Below are 21,348 nucleotides of genomic sequence, written 5' to 3' on the forward strand. Positions count from 1 at the left end.
ATTTTCCTATTTAACCTATTATCAATTATCCCACTTAACAGTTCTTTTGCTAAATTCCAGAGTAATGTTACATTCTTCAGGCAGCATTAATTCAGCAAGATGGCATTAAACCAGTGAGAATCAAGTAGGGTAGGCATGGCCAATGGTCATACAATTCAAACTAAAACAGACACATTAGATATTGTCACCCAGGCTGCAGTGCAGTGAGGTGACTGTAGCTCACTGCAGCCTCAAACCCCTGGGTTCAAGCAATCCTCCCACCTTAGCCTCCTGAGTAGCTTGGGCTATAGGTGCCTACCATGCCTGGCTGATAAATGCTTTTTAAACAACAATTCTCTCTGGCCTCTGCATATTAAATTGACAATTAGACCTCAAATGTTTTCATAAGATAAATTTAGGTCTATTTATTTTGGTTATCAAATATTGATAAACTTAAGATATTTCCTTATTCTTTATATTTCATAGTATTTTCCAAATATAAGCCTCCTTGATATATTCTTTTAATCAAAGCAGAGGCTTAAAATCATTCTTTCCACCAAAGCGGAACAGGTGTCTTAGCAGCAACTTATAATGGTTCATGAGCAATTAAACAAAAATGGAAGTTATGATTAGAGAAACAGGAACTAATACAATGGTAAAGCTTAATTCATTGCAATTTTATTAAAATCCTTTGAGTACTCTCTTACTGAATGTGCTGTTGGTTGCATCTTCTTGTAACACTGGAATCATTCACCAGAGGAATTAGAGCTCCCAACATGTATTGGCACTTAATTTTAAAAGTGCTTTTATGTTTAAAAGTATCACTACATGTTCACAGCACTTAGAGAAGGCAGATTCAAGAGAAGTTTCAAAATGGTCATCTAAGTTATTCCAGGTCATTGTATGTACAGACGTATAATGGAAGCTTTGGCTTCAATCCGGAGTACACCTTTAGTCTATGAGGGAATATGTACTTTAAGCATATTTGACAGAGCTCTCCTTTATTCTTATAAAAAAAAAATCAACTCTATACCAGTAGAGTTTACCAAATACAGCTGAGTGATAAAAGTGAAGAGGGAGGGCCACGAGTAGTGACTCACACCTGTAATCCCAGCACTTTGGGAGTCCAAGATGGGCAGATCACAAGGTTAGGAGATTGAGACTATCCTGACTAAAAAAGTGAAACCCTGTCTGTACTAAAAATATAAAAAAATTAGCTAGGCATGGTGGCACACACCTGTAGTCCCAGCTATGAGGAGGCCGAGGCAGGAGAACCGCTTAAACCCAGGAGGCGGAGGTTGCAGTGAGCCAAGATAGCACCACTGCACTCCAACCAGAACAGAATAAGACTCTGTCTCCAAAAAGAAAAAAAAAAAAAAGAGAGGGAGATAAAGAACAAATAATTTCCTGAACTGTTCCAATCATTTGGTTAGTCATTAACTTCCAAGGCAATTCCTATTTACTTCAAGAAAGTTCCATGTAAATCTGCTACTACTGACATTATTCCAGAGAAATATTTGTAACATCTGATTCCTCCTTTCCATAAAAGTTACTGAGTACAGTTCAGAAACAATTACTACAGAGGAGAACAGCACAGAGCTGAATCCTACTCTTAAAAACACAATTTAAATAAAAATTAATTTTAGAAAAGCCTACTATTAAAAAGCTGAAAATATTAGCATTCTATATGAATCAGACAGTAAAACTCTTGTATTATAAAAGTACCAAATGTAACTATTTAATCAACTTTACTTAGAGATATAATTTCCAATGAAGAAAGATTATGATGCACAAGTAAAAGGTCCTTTGGTAAAAGAAAAAGTGATACTTTTGTAAAACCTATAACCATTGTCTCAGTACTAAGCATAAAGATGTTCTAACTGTCAGATTTAAGTATATTTTAAACGTATGTAAAACAGGCTGGGCAAGGTGGCTCATGCCTGTATTCCCAATACTTTGAGAGGGTGAGGCAGTTGGATCACTTGAGGCCAGGAGTTCGAGATCAGCCTGGCCAACATGATAAAACACCACCTTTACTAAAAATGCAAAAATTAGCCATGTGTGGTGGTACATGCCTATAATCCCAGCTACTCAGGAAGCTGAGGCAGGAGAATCAGTTGAACCTGGGAGACAGGCTGCACTGAGCCAAAATCCTGCCACTGCACTCCAGCCTGGGTGACAGAGCAAGACTCTATCTCAGTCAGTCAGTAAATAAATAAATAAAGTATGTAAAACAAACCCTATTGTTTGTGCATATGTGTGTGTGCATGCATGCATATTTTAACTTTATGTATATTATGACATTTTGACATCTTTAAAAAACATTTCCTGGCTGGAAAGAGACTGCTTCTTCCCTCTAGGGCTAGCTAATTCTTAAGGACAGCAAGAGCCCAGTCCAGAGTATGCCTCTGATATGTAAACTAGCCAATCCAGAGCCATATCTCCTGTATCTGGTCCATACATCCCAGGAGACAATATTCCTCTAAATTAATTATTCCATGGCCAGTTACTAGGCAATGATGGACCACCCCTATAGTTCAGAGCCCCTGAAATTATTCAAACCAGCCAATCCTAAACTATTTCTTCTCCCCTGGTTTGTCATTCCCATGGAAATTCCAATAAAGGCTCTACCTTGGCTTTCCCCTCACTCCTGCTTTCTGTCTCTTGACCACCTTAAGACTTTCCCTGTTTCTAGGACCTGTGAGTATAACAAACTTGTTTTCCTGAACTTTTCCTATGACTCCCCTTGTGCTTACATTTGACTGATCATCACATGATCTTTATGTACTTTTGCTAAGTTACAAGCACATTAAGTAATTTGAATTTAATTACTAAACTGATTATTTTGATTAAAAATATTAGTGTAGACATTGGCATATAGAGAAATCTTTTTCCATCAGCACAAATTAACTAAAGGGTACAATTTGCTCTCTCTCTCTCGCTCTCTCTTTTTTTTTTTTTTTTTTTGAGACAGGGTCTTGCTGTTGCTCAGGCTGGCACAATCATATCTCACTGCAGCCTTAGCTGCACTCCCAGGCAAGTGATCCTCCTACCTCAGCTTCCCAAATAACTGAGACCACAGGTTTGCACCACCACGCTTGGCTAATTTTTTTTTTTTTTTTAATTTGTAGAAATGAGGTCTCACTATGTTGCTCAGACTGGTCTTGAACTCCCGGGCTCAAGTGATTCTCCCACCTAAGCCTCTCAAAGTCCTAGGATTACAGGCATGAACCACCACACTAAAGGGTGCATTTCTATGTGTACTTTGGAGATTTAATTCTGGCATAAACGATACTATCTGAAATGAACAAGGCTCATAATTAAGAATAGAAATTATATACCTACCTGTGAAGGTGTACTGGTAAGTTCCATCTTCTCCTGTGATTTTTCCTTTGCTAGTCGAGCAGCTTCTTTAAATTCCTGAAACTTTTCTGCAAACTGAATGTATAAAGACTACATACATTAGCCAAATAAAAATAGGCAATAGTGCCCACCTTTACCTTAATAAAGTTATTCATTTTCTGAATAACTGACTCTACACAAGCAACATAGCCTCCAAATCAATTATAGCTTCTAATATGAAAATGACAGGAAATGAAACCTAGTTCCAAACATTTGTCTGTGCACTCTGAAGTATTCTGACAAATCTTATTTAAAATATCATGATATATCTAAGTTAGACTTCAATGTCAGCTAGCTTACCTAAAGGCCTCCTGGTTGTTCAGAAATAATTTACTAAGACCAAGGCAGGGGAAAGAATCAGTAAACATAAACATACTGTGCTATCTTTATCATTGAGAAAATTGAATTTCACAAATATCCACTTGTAAATATCACAGTATTTAGAAAATGTTTTTAAATTTTACTAAAATATAAACTCTCATAACACACAAGGCATTTTATTTTCAATACAAATAATATTTAGTATTTGCACTAACTGACACAACGAAAAATTCATTTCCAAAGATTCCTAAATAGCTCATGTACAGCAGCAGAAAGGAATACTCGGCAGTCTTTAACATAGATAACAATTTCAAAACAAAAATTATTGTACATGAAATGCTAATTCTTAGGAGCTGATAGGAAACTATAAAACATCCTGGCCACAAAGAATATCTATTTATGTTTTGGAAGTGGAAGCTAGTCTATCACTACTATCAGAGAGAATAAAACTACACAGTAACTACAATTAAAACCCCCAATCTCTATGCAACTTAAAGTATCTGTTAAAGTTGGCAATTAAAACATGAAATTATATTCTCAAACCGCCATAAACCAACTCTGATTTAATTTCCATCTTGGGAAGAAAAATTTTGCAAGAAAGGCTTGTGATATTCTAATCTTGGAGAGATGGAGGAGGGTCAAAATTAAAGCTGTCATTATCATAACTTTTCCTTCTTACCTTAAACCTTGTCATTTCTACCTATAATGTGTAGCTCAGGAAAGTGAATTCGTGCTACTATACTTCTCTAATTGAACAGAGTATCTCCAAACAGCACAACATCTGAATACAAAGTTACAAGGGTCTCAACTCACACTGGTAGAAATGAAATCAAAACAAAACTTCTCTTTATGTTATATGAAATAGTACACAAGGTTTTTCTTACACTAATTTAACATTCCACAATAGTGAATGTTTAAAATCCTTCTCAACTTCATAAAAATTTACACTATTGCTAGTTTTTATATCCTGAGTTTTCAGCAAAAGAAAAAAGTGACAGCTTAGGTTTCCATGATAACAAAATACAACTTAGTAAGCACTCTAACAATCCAAGCATAGCTGGAATTTTGTTCATACCAGTTAATCTTAAGAGACCATATTTTTTTTCCAATGATGCTACTTTCCCTTATTTTGAGACGTCTTTGTCTAGAATTGCCTTCTCCAAATACTTATAATGTTTTGACTTACTCATGACTTAAATGATGAAACAAGCTAGAATATTTATACACTTGCTTCGTTTATGTAAAAGATTATAAACTCCTTTGAGTCTTCTACAGTCTACAAAACACCAAAATTAGTCTACAAGGTAGCCTGGAAAAATAAATTATGATTTTGTCATCTTTGATCAAAACATTCAGGAGAGATTGATCTTAAGCTCCTGGAGCCAAGTTCTGGGAATATATAAGCTTGAATTGGCTCCAAGAGCTTAAGAGCTGTTTCCCAATATTCAAACCACCCTCAAATACTAGGAGATTTACCACCAGGCAGACTGGTCAAAGGCATATGCTTACTTTAAAGAAGAAAAAAAATTTTTTTGAAAAATAAAAGCCATTCTTAGAGAAAAGCTGAAACAAGGGAAAAGAGTAGAATTGACGGAAGTTAATAAACTATTCCTTTGCTACATTAGTTAGCTGCTCAGTAACCTGAAAGAGGTAATGAAGAACTTAATTTATAGACAAAATTACTTAGCCCAAAAAGCATTTAAGGCAAGTTTGAGAAAATAATCCACGATTTAGTTCTTGTATTGTCAAGTTAAGAAATTCAGCAAGTAGATATATTTATAGATTTTTTTTGCTATAGTCTTTAATAGACAATCAAAACAAATAAACAAACCAAAAAAAAAGCCCCAAGTTCTAAAAAGGTTCTGAATGATGGCAAAAATATTAAACATATAATTTCTCAATAGAACTGTTTATGGAAGGGCAAAATGTTCACTGGATACCTGTATCCTAGTTATGCTGAGATACTTTGAATGTAAAACTCTTATCTTCACCACAGTTCAAGAAATATATTTAAAGAATAAGATGTATATACGAGAAACCAAAGATAATATTTATTTGTTGTTGTTGTTGTTGTTGTTTGAGACAGAGTCTTGCTCTGTCCCAAGCTGGAGTGCAATGGTGCAATCTTGGCTCACTGCAGCCTCCACCTCCCAGGTTCAAATGATTCTCCTGCCTCAGGCTCCCAAGTGGCTGGGATTACAGATGTGTGCCACCACACCAGGCTAATTTTTTTTTTGTATTTTTAGTAGAAACAGGGTATCATCATGTTGACCAGGCCTGTCAACTCCTGGCCTCAAGTGATCTGCCCACCTTGGCCTCTCATAGTGCTGGGATTAAAGGCATGAGCCACCATGCCTGGTCTTAATATTTATTTTAATCATTCGACAGAAAATGATTCATAATCACCAAGGCAAAAGTTAAAATAGCCTTAAAATTGAGATTTAAACTATAATTCATATCCAAAAGATAACAAAAACACTTGAAAACAGTGTTAAGAAATGTTTATAATTAGAAGGAAACAAAATAAATTCAATACATATTCACAAAAGTGTAAGATTTCTGAAAAGAACACAGTTTTAAGAATTTAAATACAGAATAACTTCTATAAAGAAAAACAGCTTAAAGTTTAATGTGACTATAAACAGTGTACATCTACAAGAGCCTGATTTCTCTGCACTTGAATAACTTCAGCTTTCTAGCCTGGGTTTTAGTATCAGATCCTGCATATACCAAATCACATGTAAAGTATTTTAAAAATCTGGTTATCCTTTTAACTGAATACTTCAAACAGAGGTTTTAAGTGTAAATCTTTAAGTCTGGTAGGCCCAAGATTTGAAGATGAAAGTGAGTTGTACTTTTCTCCTCGATCATATTAGTATATTGAGATTGTTTCTTTTTTCTTATATTATTTTCTGTGTAACATCCACAAGAACTCGAGGTGCTGGTGGTATAAACATTACGTGGCTTTTCCTTATTGACAGAACTGTTTTATTTCCATTACTTAGCCTGCAGATGATCTGCATTTCATTGGCCTTTCTGGTCACTTGGTATTATCTAAAAATTCCTCATGATGTCTATAGTATCTCAGTCTGCACTGCATCAGAGCTCAGAATATTCCACATCCAGATAAAGCACAATTTTCTCTAAACACAGTAATTTATATGTACCTGCTCTCACATCAAAATGCTGAAATCTGTATCACTGTCTGAGTGAGTTTTCACAATTCAAAAGAGCTTGGTATCTGCTTCTCTTGCAGACCATCTCCAGTTGAGGGTGCTAATCTCTGACAAAAAATCCATTCTGAAGTGATAATCCTCACCTTTTCATTCCTATCATACAATTAACCACACAAATCCTTCTCAACCAATGATGCCTGTTTTTAATGTGTACGATACATTTTCAAAGTGACAGTAGAATCTAATGATCTCTTGCTTCTTGCTCTGAAGTTGCTACTGTTGTTCTGAGAATAGTAAATAAATTTCTCCTCTATTTTATACTCTCCATTTGGTATTATATATTTAAGATATATGACTTGAAGATGAAGATTTTCATTCAAATCTTATGATTTAACTCACTTTCGAAAGATGATGCTCAGAGGAGAATCCCAATCCATAAACAGTGTTTGCCCGGCTATCGGCCCACTGGCCAAACTTCTGAGATGTTTTAGTAAATGTCATGTTTGGGGTGATGGTACTATTTATTATTGCCTGGAAAATAAAGCAAGTATGAGTAACCAACAAAAAATTAGCAAACAGGCATTTAAATACAAGACCATTCTGTTACATAAAAACATAGATTTATTAATAAGCCACAATCTTAAATACATAAAGATAGTTACAGAAACAGTTTCTGGCATTGTAAGTGACAGTATGGAAATAATGTTAACTAAAATATAAATATGATGACACTCTATCAAAAATTTCAACATTTTCACTCAATAAGTTTACCTATGATCTAAAAATTGTCAAAGAGTTTTTAATGTGGTCAGTTTTTTCTTTTTGAATGTTTAGAATCAGTATTTATTAACTTTGGATGATAATCACTAGAGGAAAGTAGACCTTAATAGTGGTTTATTTAAAAGTAGGGTGCCACCCTCTAAAGAATCTTTCAAAAATGAATATATACATAGAAAATATGACACTGATTTTCTAAAATCCATAATTGAGTTTTCTTCAAGCTGATTTATCTGAAATACATTATGATACAGAAAAGACTTTCAATTGTTCAGTACTTTTTCCCTTTACTAAAGGAAAAAACAAATCTCTAAATATAGAGGCATTCCTTGCTATGCTTGGGAGATTGGTTCTGGGACTGCTGTGTATACCAAAACCCATGCATACTCCAGTCCCATAGTTAGCACTGAAGAACCTGCATATACGAGGTCAGCCCCTCTAATACTTGGTTTTCACATCATACAAATACTCTATTTTTCGATCCATGTATATGTAAACCTGAATAGTTCAAACCAGTGTCAAGAGTCAACTGTATACTCATTTCTTTTCTCATAAAATGGTATAGATTCATGATGTTGAGAATTGCTATCATTTTTGTTTAACATATAATTTCTTAGAAAACCAGCATTTTTAACATGTTACTAAATATTAACTTTGGTGATCACCATAATAAATTTCACTTGTCATAAAATTAACTCATTCTCTCTGCCAATACCATAAAAGTGAGGAATCTTTTTTTAGTCTAATGCACTCCAAATTTAAGATTAAAAAGTGATTCCAATATTAATAGATATATGTTAACAAATCCATAAGCAGTCATCTGCTGAACTCTTAAATGTGGAATGAAAAATCAAGCATTTTCTGAACAAAACTAAATTTGCTTACCATGTGAACAACAGTATAAAAGTAAATATTTATGAGCTATGCAGGAATTGAAGAAGTCATAAAAATGAATGCATGACACCTGTCCTACTAAAAAAAAAACCAGAGTGGTCCCTTCCTTTCTCTCAAACAGAAGATGTGTCATCTATTATGATATAAGAACCCTTATCCTCAATTAAGTGTTTTTACCTCAGACAAAATTTACATATTCATGCTTATACAGCTTCCTTATCCTTCAGTTCAAAAACTGCTTTTCTTAGTATGTCACTTTGGATCTGTAAAATGTGGCTACTAACTGCTCTAACTTGAACGGCATCAAATGAAAAGACTAAATGGAAAAGAATTTATTAACAAATGGTAAAAAATCATTCATTTATTCAACTTTTTTATTGAATACCTTTTAAATGCCAGGCACAGTTCTAAAAATCTGAGACACAACAATAACAAGGGCAATGTAATTGTAGATTGCAGTCTAGAATAAGAGGGGCCAGTAAACACACATGCAAATAAATAGCTGACAGGCCAGGCACAGTGACTCATGCCTGTAATCCCAGCACTTTGGGAGGCCAAGGCGGGAGGATCACAAGGTCAGGAGTTTGAGACCAGCCTGACCAACATGGTAAAACCCCATCTCTACTAAAAATACAAAAATTTAGCCAGGCATGGTGGCACACACCTGTAATCCCAGCTACTCGGGAGGCTGAGGCCCGAGAATCACTTGAACCTGGGAGGCAGAGATTACAGTGAACTGAGTTCGTGCCACCGTACTCCAGCCTAGGTGACAGAGCAAGATTCTGTCTCAATAAATAAATAAATAAATAAGTAGCTGACCAATGTAATTTCAGAGAGTAGTAAGTACTGCGAAGACCAGGATGTGACAGAGTGAAAGGCAAGAAGGTCAAGACTGGCAGGCACTGTCTTAGATTTGCTGGTCCTGAAGAGGGCACATCTCAGCTGGGATCTCCATGTTTTCTAAAAGATAAGGGCATTTTATATGTGCCCCTAATAACTCAAAAGTGAGTCAACAACAGGTTTTATTAGGCAACTAAGAAAACTGGCCAATGTGCTGTTAATTGGTCACTAAGCCCCCTTATTTTAACTATTTCAAATTAATTTCTTTCTGCTTTTATAAGTTTTATTTTAATCTCCAATCTGAACCTTTCTTTGTCTCTGTATTACTTGTTCTTTTTAACGAAGAAAACCTTAAAATGATAGATGATCTCGCACTTTTTTTTTTTGAGGCAAAGTTTTGCTCTTGATATTTTTAGTAGAGACGGGATTTCTCGATGTTGGTCAGGCCGGTCTCAAAACTCCTGACCTCAGGTGATCAACCTGCCTCAGCCTCCCAGAGTGCTGGGGTTACAGGTGTGAGCCACTGCATCTGGCCCTGATCCCACACTTTTTAAAAGCTTGATTTCTTAGTTTCTTTGACTAGTTCTTTAAAATAAATATGTCTCTCAACCCTGGAGTTCTAGTCCTTTTAATGAAAACAGACAGAAATGCAGTGTCATTACTACCTCATGTACGGATCACACAGTATGCCCTGATCCTGGCCCATGGCCATGCTGATGTCTCTGTAGCATAATCGGAAAACCTTAAGGCAAACTTCATATGCACAGTAGAGGCACTAAGTGAGAACAAGTGCACATTTTCTAGGCAGGGCACCTAAGGGCTTTTCAACTGAATCATGAAGAGCAGAAGTGGGGGTGGGAAGGAGAAAACACTTGTTTAGCTGAGTCAAACCACTACTGCTGACTTAAAAAACAACTACTCCTGTAGGAACTGCAGCAGTTAAGACCATTAGTCTAGAAAATAATTAGAAAATAGAACTCTGCTACAGAAGATAGAAAACAAAAAGCTTTTCCAAAGACTTATGATTCTAATAATTACAATCAGTAAAGTATATTCAGAAATGGAAATGCCAGAGCAACAGTTCATATTGCTTTGGTGGGAAGAACACATGAGGATTATTTAATTACTAAAATTCCTTCCTTTAAAATAAGTCAAAGTATTTTAATCTGGTGAAGGTTAAATTAGCAAATGAAATCTATTTAATCACTTCCATATGGTTTCATTTCTTGTACATGGGACTACTTCAGTTGACCTTTACTTGTCTAGAATATTTAACCTTCCTTTCTAATAAAGGAGGATTGTTATCTTTTTCTGTTATCTCTTTTAATCCTCCTTTCTAAAGGAGACATGTTGTCTGTCATTTGGGCCCAGAAAAAAAACAGACTGCAGAGAATTCAAGGTTCAAATATGGGGAAAAGAAATAAAATAACACTCTAGAGTCTCAGGTTATAATATCTAATATCTGTCAAACTTCACTAAACCAGACAGTTATAAAATATGACAAAATTATTCTTCACTAAATAAAGCTTCACAGAAATGAACTATTCCTATTTCTCAAGTCCTTTACTTGAGATGGGATGGTGATATGGTTTGGCTCTGTGTCCCCATCCAAATCTCACCTTGAATTGTAATCCCTAATGTGTCAAGGGTGGAACCAGGTGGAGGTAACTGAATCATGGGGGGACAGTTTCCCCCATACTGTTCTTGTGCTAGCGAGTTAGTCGAAGGAGATCTGATCTGATGGTTTTATAAGCGTCTGATATTTCCCCTGCTTGCTCTCATTCTCTCTCCTGCTGCTCTGTGAAAACATACCTTCTGCCACGATTCTAAGTTTCCTGAGGCCTCCCCAACCATGTAGAACTGTGAGTCAATTCAACCTCTTTCCTTTAGAAATTACCCAACCTCAGGTATTTCTTCATGGCATATGAGAATGGGCTAATACAGATGGCAAGCAGGTGGTAGAAACAAACATTTCTACAGTCTGGCTCTACAGTCTGTGCACTTAACCCCTTTATTTAATTGCTAAAATTCCTGGAAGTGGAAAGGCCTCATGGCTTTAAGAAACTGAAGACCTCATCTTTCTACACCCTTTAAATCTACAATCTTAGAGTCTGATTTTTTTTTAGAATTTCTCTACGTTGAGTTCTACACAGTTCACTGATGATAAAAGGATCCCCTGCTGGGGCGCGGTGACTCACGGGGTCAGGAATTCAAGACCAGCCTGGCCAACGTGGTGAAACCCTGTCTCTACTAAAAATATAAAAATTAGCCAGGTGTGGTGGCACATATCTGTAATCTCAGCTACTAGGGAGGCTGAGTCAGGAGAATCGCTTGAACCCAGGAGGTGGAGGCTGCAGTGAGCCGAGATCACAACACTGCACTCCAGCCTGGGCAACAGAGCAAGACTCCGTCTCCAAAAATAATAATAATAATAATAATTAACTCATTTAATCCTCAACAACTACCAGTACTGAGTTGAGAACAATGAGGATCAGAGATGTAATCTGCCCAAAGACAAAACACTCAGTAGATGGTGGAGTTCAGATGTGAACCCAGGGAGACCTTGCTCCCAACTGTTACACTATCTGCCTCTCCTAAAAATAAAACAATAGGTTTTGTCCTTATACTTCTCTTCAGATAAGAAATGTCAGTTTTAGTATTGACATTGGCACACTTCCTAAGATGTAGGGACTTTGAACTGCTACCAGTCTATAGCAGTATATCTGAAAAGAATTAGAGCTCCTAGAATTCTAGACCATGTCTATTCTGTCCACCATTATATTCCTAGTACCTGGCATAATGCCTGACACAACAGATACGCAATGAATATTAAATAAATGGAATGACCTCAAATTTATAGACTATTTTGGCATGTAACAATAAAGTGGTTAATCAAAGTAATTTAGCGGACAAAACATGTTGCTACCTTAATAATCAGTTTTGTTTCTTAAAAGCTTTAAGAACTCAAAAGGAAACATTTTATTTTAATGAAGGTAAAATTCTCTGAATAAAACTAAAATGCCATACTGAAAAAAGCAAAAACAGCCAGATCATTAGAAGTAAACATAGCTTACCTTTGAGCCATCTAAACTGATTATCCTATATACATTTCTTGTGCTGTCATAGAAATAAGACACAGTAACTGCATGCTTGCTGGTGGGTACCCAGTTCTTCTTTGTGTTTGGGTCAATCTGGAAGACATGAGCTCGAGTGCTGAAGATAGGTTGTTCCCTGCAGGGCAGAAAAGAAAATGATGAACTGAAAGCAGCCAGTTTTATTTCACTAGACAAGAGAACATGAAAACTGCAAGGATGATTCTGCTTAATCAACAATTTCCACATCCCTGAAAGAGAAACTTTCAAATCTGCATATTCTAAGTATTCAATCATAAGCTTTCTAAAAACTATTATAGTCAATCCTCATTATTTGAAGATTCTGTATATGTGAATTAACCTACTCACTAAAATTTATTTGTAACCCCCAAATCAATACTGCAGCACATTCTTAGTCTTTCACAGATACACACAGGGCAATGCAAAACCATGCGTCACTTGACGTGGCACATTTCCATCTGAAGCTGAACAAAGTGACATTGCCTTCTTGTTTCAGTTCTCATACTACATACACAAGTGTCCTTTTTGTGGTCTATTTAACACCATGTTTTTGACATTTCACATTTTATTGGTGCTTTCACTGTTTAAAATGGCCCCTAAGCATCATGCTGAAGTGTTCCCAGATGCTAGCTGTTCCTAGGCGCAAGAAGGCTGTAATGTGGAGAAAATATGTGTGTTAGATAAGTCTCACTGAGACATGAGTTACAGTGCTGTTGGCCATCAGTTCAATGTTAATAGATTAAGAATATATATTAAGCAAGGTGTCTTTAAATAGAAACACACATAAAACATGGTTATATATTGATTAGTTGACAGAAATGTCATGACCAGAAGCTTGTAGGAACATGACACAGTATTTTTCCCTAAGGTCAATGGTTCAGTACAGTATCTGCTAACTTAGTGTTGCTGGCACCTTCATAGAACATAACTACTGTGAATAATGAGAATAAACTGTGCTTTGTTAAAATATAAGTATCTTATATTTGATCCTCACAAGGTTAATATTTTTACCCATTTAAAATCACATTATTCTGGGAATAGGTAAAGAATTTACTAGGATAGTGTACATTTACTATAATCTCTACTATGCTTTAAAGTATATGGAAAACAAAGTTGCTGAAACCACAAATATCTCTTACTTAAATCAAGCAGGGCCTTAAAGATATGGAGATTTAAAAAATTATAAAGAACCAAAACTAGTAAAAAATACTTATTTAAAATATAATTACAGAATTCTTTACAGTATGAACAACAAGCATAAGACAATGTGTACATAGAAGCATTATAATTCAAAAATTTCCAAGTTCTGAGTAAAAACTCTTTTAGAAGCAGAATTTATCAAGTCTTTTTTTTTATATAGAGCCCAAATAAAGCTCATTTCTTTAATTTCACTACACAGCTTTCTTTTATAAAGAAGTTTAAGGTCATAAAGAAAAATTTAATATTTATTAAGTAAATTGATTTTTAAATTATGAAGAATTTTTTAATTTCTAAAATTTTAAATTTGAAGAAAGGAAGGGTGAATATGGAGGAGAAAAATTAGAAAAACGGGCAAGGCAAATCTGAGTCCATGCCAAAATGGCTCCTAAGGTTAATAAGAGGTTGGGTGTCTCCTATATCCATTTCAGCCCTTAAAGAATCGGTGTGAAAGGGAGGTACCTTCCCTGTAGGTAACCTGGCTCTTTCCTAGTTTTATTTCTGGAAACCTCCTATATAACTTTTTTTTATTAAAGACTCTTTCTTAAAAGAAAGTGATATATTTTGTGCCACTCCCTAAAAAAATGAAGTGGAGCCATTACTTCTTGTTTAACTGCCATTATATATGGATTCATTTAACAAATAATTATGAACAATTTGGCAGTTACCAGGATGATGAACTCTGAATTGGTATTAGGTCTCATTCATTCCCTGTTTCCCATCCTCAACCACTGACTTTCAGTGAGCTGGTGCTATAGGGTTATCTTCCAAAAGCCCTGCAACCCCTATTTTTCTATCTTCTAATTAAAGTCTGAGGTAAAAGTATTGTTGGTCAGGCTGAGAGTGGCTAGTTCCAAGTCACAGGGACATCTAATCATACACAACTCTATTAAGGCACATAAGGAAGGGAGATAGGACACTCTATTCTTTACTAACTTGATTACTTGATTTTTTGTTGTTAATTTGATAGGGATTAAAAATCTGAAATTCACCTAAGTAACACAAGTTGGTGATTATAGAAGTGTGTTCTGATAAACATATTTTCTAAAATGCTGAATTAGTATTAAGATATAATATTGCTTTTGCAAGCTTTCTATAATCAACAAATCCTTACTCAATGGAAGTGCAATGTTTTTAGTATGGTGAAGACTTTCTACATCATATTAAGTCATATATTTAATTAATCCACACAATTTAATTTTTTTCAGAATAAAAATCTTTAAAGTAAACTAGCTATCTTATAAGCAAATGATATTTAAATATCAACTAAGTACTCAGCTTTCTTCAATTCTTTTCTGAATACCTGGTTTCTTAAAGAAAATTATAGTTTAAGATTTCTGTGGTCAAAAGCCTGCACTTCAAAGTCTGTATGATAAAGACTAGGGAAATAATTTTCACTATGGATACAGGAAACAGAACTCCTAGAAGTAATGAGGATGTTATGGCATCTGACAGGACATACTAATAAATGATTCAAACTTTTATTGAATATCTATCACATACCAAGATGTAGGATCAAGACGGTCCCTGCCCTTGAAAAATTCAATTTGGTGAGAAAAGATGGATACGTTAAAAACAAAATCCTCTTCACCATGACAGATTCTCTAAAAATAAGTAACTGACAGCTGTGATAGAAAACAGATGCCTAAATAGAGTTTGAAACAAACTGTTGCACAGTGGGAAGAGGGCTACATACACTGTGTGGCAAGAACCTTAGCATAGGTAAGTAAGTATGAGTGCCTTTGAAGAATGAGGCTAGAATGAAAAAGAGAGAAGACAGTTCATGAGGGTCTCTACTGAAAGCTATTGAGAGATTATAAACAGGAAACAGTTTTGCTTTTTTTTTTTTTTAAGAGATAGGCTCTCCCTATATTGCCCAGGCTGGTCTTGAACTCTTGACCTCAAGCAATCCTTCCACCTCAGCCTCTTGAGTTACTATGATTACAGGAGTGAGCCACCTAGCTCAGCGCCAGCTTTGCATTTTAGAAAGATAAATTTGGGCCACGTGTGGTAGCTCATGCCTGTAACGTCAGCACTTTGGGAGACTGAGCTGGGCAGATCACTTGAGCTCACAGGTTTGAGACCAGCATGGGCAACATGGCAAAACCAAAATTAGCCTAGCGTGGTGGTCCACACCTGTAGTCCCAGCTACTTGGAGGCTGAGGTGGGAGGATGGCTTGAGCCTGGGAGGCGGAGATTGCAGTGAGCCAAGATCATGCCACTGCACTCCAACTTGGGTGACAGAGCCAGATTTTGTCACACACACACACACACACACACACACACACACACACACACACACAGAGCAAAACAAAAGAAATATAAATTTGGCAGCACTAAAAAGAAGGCGGGTTGGAAAGAAACACTGGACACAGAGAGACTAGTCAGAACCCTACTAAAGAATCCCGAATATTAACAAATAAAGAGGATGGGATGTTAGGGAACAGGATGAAGATGTGGTTAGGGATTAAACATAAATTTAGGAAGTCGTATCAGTAGGTAAGTAATGGATTGGATATAGGGCAGTGGTTCTCAAACTGGGGTGATTTGTTCCTTGGGACATTTCACAATGTCTGGACACATTTTTGGTTGTCACAATGAAGGAAACTGCTATTGGCATCTAGTGGGTAGCATCCAGGGATGTTGCTAAACATCTACAATGCACAGGACAGCTTCCCACAACAAGGAATTTTCCAGCTCAAAATATCAATAGTGCCAAGGTTAAGAAATCCTAGTGTGTAAGACAAAGAAGGAATCTGAGTCTCCTGGGTTTCTAGTTTGGGTAACTGAAAAGAAGACAGTGCCACTAGCAAGGATGGAACACAGAAAGTAGAATCTGAGATTAGGGAAGAGGAAGGGGAAGATGAGCCTAGTTTTTTTTTTTTTTTTGGTTTTTTTTTTTGAGATGGAGTCTTGCTCTGTCACCTAGACTAGAGTGCAGTGGCACAATCTCAGCTCACTACAACCTCCACCTCCCAGGTTCAAGTGATTCTCCTGCCTCAGCCTCCCGAGTAGCTGGGACTACAGGTGCCCACCACCATGCCTGGCTAATTTTTGTATTTTTAGTACAGACAGGGTCTCACCATCTTGGCCAGGCTCGTCTCAAACTCCTGACCTTGTGATCCACCCACCTTCGCCTCCCAAAGTGTTGGGATCGCCTGTTCTTGAGCTCAGTTTTGAAGGAACTGAGATGCCTATAGGGTTTGCATGTAGAACTCTTGGGTCAGGAACTTAAAAACACTAGTTTGGAGCTCAGAGAAAACCAAGCTGGTGTGCAGAGTTTGGGGAATCACCAGATTTTATGATGGGTATGTTTCAATGCTAGGCATGCTCATAAATTTCATTTAGAAAAAAGCTGTATAAGCAGCAGTATAGAAGCTATATCCGAAATCTTTAAAGAATTTACATATACCTGAAATCTTAAAAAGCTAGCTCTTAATCTCTTAAAAAGACCTGTAATACATTTGAAATTGATTGTTCCAAGTGTCCAAGCATTAAAGTTAATATCTTTTCATAAACTGAATGGCACTCATAAAGGTTCGACACTACTTTCTATACAACAATTCACACAAATACTAACTAGATCAAATACCAGCATTTCCCAAAGTGTATTTGTATTGAACGACAACCCAAGAAATGAATGCTCTATGTTTAAATAACTTTTGCAAACACTGTTATATCTTATTCTAAAATATTTACAATATACATTAGTATGTTAAAGGTTCTGAGAATATACATTATAATATACATTAGTATGTTAAAGGTTCTGCAGTAAAGAAATCAATCTAACCCCAAATAATCCAGCATCTGGTAAATTATTTGATCTTAGAAATCTTTCATGTAATATATTTACATCTCCTAGGATTTATATTTATGACTATACTACGAGAATCAAAAGACAAATTCTGAGGTAAATATCTCACTGAAAGTTGGTCTGGATAATCTACCATCTTTACCGATATTATTAATTATATTTGTAATATAAAATTCAAGCCTTATTCAGTAATGACTACAGTATTATTTCGTAAATGGATACTTGCTAAGAACACTCAAAGTAACTCTGCTAAGAAACTAAAAAAAAAAAATTCTTTAAAAATTACTCTAAAAATCTATTTTAAAAACAAATAGAACCATGCTGGGCACAGTGTTTCACGCCTGTAATCCCAGCAGTTTGGGAGGCCAAGGAGAATGCAATCACTTGAAGTTAGGAGTTCGAGATCAGCCTGGTCAACACAATAAAACCCCATCGCTACTAAAAATACAATAATTAGCTGGGCACAGTGGCAGATGCCTGTTATCCCAGCTACTTGGGAGGCTGAGGCAGGAGACTCACTTGAACCCGGGAGGCAGAGGTTGCAGTGAGCCAGTATCACCCCAGCCTAGGTGACTCCATCTCAAAAAAGAAAAACAAATAAAAACCACAACTGTTCTCAAATGCTTTAAACTAGCTTAGAGATGCAAACCCCACCCCCCACACACACACTCTTTAATCATAGAGCACCATCTATTCCATAACCTCTTACACCAATAACCAGAAAAATAAGTAATTCAAACTACTTTACTGATATAAGAAAAGCTTACTGGAGTATTTTTCTATTGATTCATAAAATAATTCTAGGAAACTGGTATAACAATCATTCTCAAGTTCTTCATCTTGAGCTACAATTCTGTAAAAGTACTATATATAGTGATGAATGCTAAAACTTACTATGGATTTGGAAAACTAGAAGAATATTAAGATAACCCTGAGAAAAAAGTAGCAAAATCAGATTGTATTTTAAAAATAAGACTTACTCAAACTCACTAGAGTTGACATAAAGAATTACTACATTTAGCTCTCAGGCATCTGTGTAATAAGAAAGAAATGAGGATCATAAAAAACTAGAGCAAAACAAAAAAATATTTTCCAGGAGATACGTAAGTTCTAGGTCTAAAAAAAAAGCAGACAGCTAATATTTGTCACTTGGATAGCTTTGATTTTTAAAAATCAGTGATGATGCTATTTTAAAGTTACCAATGAAGTCTATACTTTCACAAATATTATGATTACCCAGTAAATCTTTATCCCAAGAGAGTACAAAGCCATAGGTCCAATAAATACAATCAAACTCAAGGAAAGGAAAAGAAATTGTACATTTCCTAGTCTACCTTTAATGCCTAGAAGTGTGCTTTTCAGATTTGTAAGTACAAATGGCTACTGTAGCAAAGGGGATTATAAAGAAGGTTATGGTTTCAAGTAATTCCCTTTCTTTTTAATTTTCCAAAAGAAAGTAGCCTGGAAGTATTCTAAGTATTCTAAGAAGTATTAGAAATAAGCCTGGTAATATTTTCCACCAAGGATTTGACTCTGCTGCAGACCCTGTTGGCTATCTACGAACTGTTCTTCCATACTGCTCCCCAATAAACCTCAGATACTCTACCCTCTTCTGTGTGACTGTGAGCTTCACTAAGGATAATCATGGTAATCCCATTATTGCCAGAAGCTGGGTTAGAGATGGACTTCTGAAACAATTCCAAGAAATAACCAAGAAAAGTTTGCTAGAAATTTCTAGGTACACTCACAGACAGTACACATGTAAGAAGGAATACTCTCCGAAACAATATGTTTGCATGTGACATCAGGACCTGAAGAAACCCTTAGTACTGTGAGGGGCGCATACTTGAGAACAAAGCCAATGTTCTCAATTAATAACAGCAGATGGAAAAACAAAGACTCTGGTTCCTTGATGGTATCACTGAACCAATGACTCACCTATCTCCAAGCCTCTATGTGATAATAAGGTTTGCTAACTGTTTCAAAAAGTTGTCATTTAAAAAACTATACAAATGAAAACTGAGGAAGAAGTTTACTTACAATAAACTCTGCAGTAACATGCCCACCCCCCAACAAATAACATGTGATTGGTGGCAGTTCAGAACTATACAAGCTACACCCTGGTCATTCATTCACTTCATAACACCACCTCATATATACACAATTTAATTTCAGCATCCCCATTTAAAACTGTAGAACCAACAGAGAAATTTATAAGAATAACTGCATTGAGGTGGGTGGGAAGAGGAGGAAATGGAAAGGGAAATGTGGAAATGGCAAAAGTTGACTATCAGTTGACTTTCTGCAATAAGGATTTAAAATCCAAAGCTTTTAATTTAAAAATAGTAGTATAAGAGCTTACTAGACCTATGGAGGCAACCACCAAAAGAAATAAAAATTACAATTTTTAAAAGTAGTTGCCTCTGGGGATGGGGCTCATTGAAGGAAGGGATGAGATAGGGGCTATTACTTCTCTTTCTTATCTTTTAAGTATTGTTTAATTTTTCTTAAACTTGATAGGTATTAAAATATCTTTCTAAAATGGCACTATGAAGAAATTACACTTACATAACAATTAACAATGGAAAATAATGCTTGAGGGGCCACTTCTGAAGACTGCCAAATAATCACAGAATGACAGTTTTAATAGGTTTGAACTCAACTGAGGAATGAGGGAAAGTAGGAGAGGAGCAGAAATCCAAATATGCCTAACTGTAGGACTGCAAGTGCTGAAGGTACATCCAATTCCTGACAAAAAACACCCTCCTTGATTTGAAGTAAACAGGAAAGTAAGACAAAAAACATTCTACCTTCAGCTTGCTTTCGGGGGACTGAAGTGGCATGAGAACAATACTTGTTAAGGTCAAAATGAGAATGGCAAGCGTAAGTCCAGGAACAGACAGACACTAATTACCGTTTAACTTGATAGGTAATGGCTGGAGAATTTAGTTTCAGTGCCGCTATGAAGTGGCATAGCATGACTTCAGATGCATCAGCACAAGCGCTGGAATTTCCTAGAAAGAATTATCCTGTACAACTTAATAACATAAATTGAAATTGTACATGATTATCAGAGAACTGGTTTAAATCTCACCACCCCCTCTTTCTCATATATAATATAAATCCTACCCTAAGAAAAATCTCATTAAGATACCTGTTTTGATGCTACCCAGATTATGATTGCATAATCTAACATACTACCAATTGTATGTTCCTATTACCATGATATGTGTAATAAGTTGATTGCTTATACATACAATGTTCTTTTTTAAGAACTATATATACAAACTTTGAGAACTGCAAAGATTTTTCTACTAATGGCTACCCAACACATAGTTATACTGCAAGAACTCCATCTAGTGATGAACCAAAAATATAGCAGGTCCATGTTTTTTAAAACTTGGAAGTTAACTCTGTAGCAAATACAAAATTGTAAACTGACCTTGCTGTAACAGAGGTATCAAGACTTAAAAATATGACACCCATAGCTACAAAACGTCTTCTGGAAGGATTTTTTTAATTGTATAATCTGGCCAGGCACAGTGGCTCCTGTGTAGTCTTAGTGCTCTGTGAGGCCAAGGTGGGAGGACAGCTTGAACCCACAAGTTCCAGACCAGGTTGAGCAACAGCAAGATCTCACTTCTACAAAAAATTTAAAAATTAGCTGGGTGTGGTGGCATGCGCCTATAGTCTCAGCTACTCAAGAGGCTGAGGCAGGAGGATCATCTGCGCCCAGGAGTTAGATGCCGCAGTGAGCTATGCTTGTGCCACTGCACTCCAGGATGAGTGACAAAGCAAGACCCTATCTCTTTAAAAAAGAAAAAAAAAAAATATG

General features: G+C 36.0%; 1 protein-coding gene across 1 annotated transcript in view; it reads right to left on the reverse strand.

The window, feature by feature from the left end:
- HOMER1 (homer scaffold protein 1) overlaps positions 1-21,348 on the reverse strand; it is a 141,483-nt gene that overhangs the window by 71,242 nt on the left and 48,893 nt on the right. The window contains exons 2-4 of the mRNA XM_012462095.2: positions 12,464-12,620; positions 7,278-7,409; positions 3,325-3,417 (exon numbers count right to left, since the gene is read on the reverse strand). Coding sequence (XP_012317518.1) covers positions 3,325-3,417; positions 7,278-7,409; positions 12,464-12,620 — 382 coding nt within the window. The remainder of the gene's footprint in view (positions 1-3,324; positions 3,418-7,277; positions 7,410-12,463; positions 12,621-21,348) is intronic.

Source organism: Aotus nancymaae, unplaced genomic scaffold, assembly GCF_030222135.1.
Source record: "Aotus nancymaae isolate 86718 unplaced genomic scaffold, 86718_ANA_hifiasm-v0.15.2.pri h1tg000014l, whole genome shotgun sequence".
In the NCBI taxonomy this organism is placed as follows: domain Eukaryota; kingdom Metazoa; phylum Chordata; class Mammalia; order Primates; family Aotidae; genus Aotus; species Aotus nancymaae.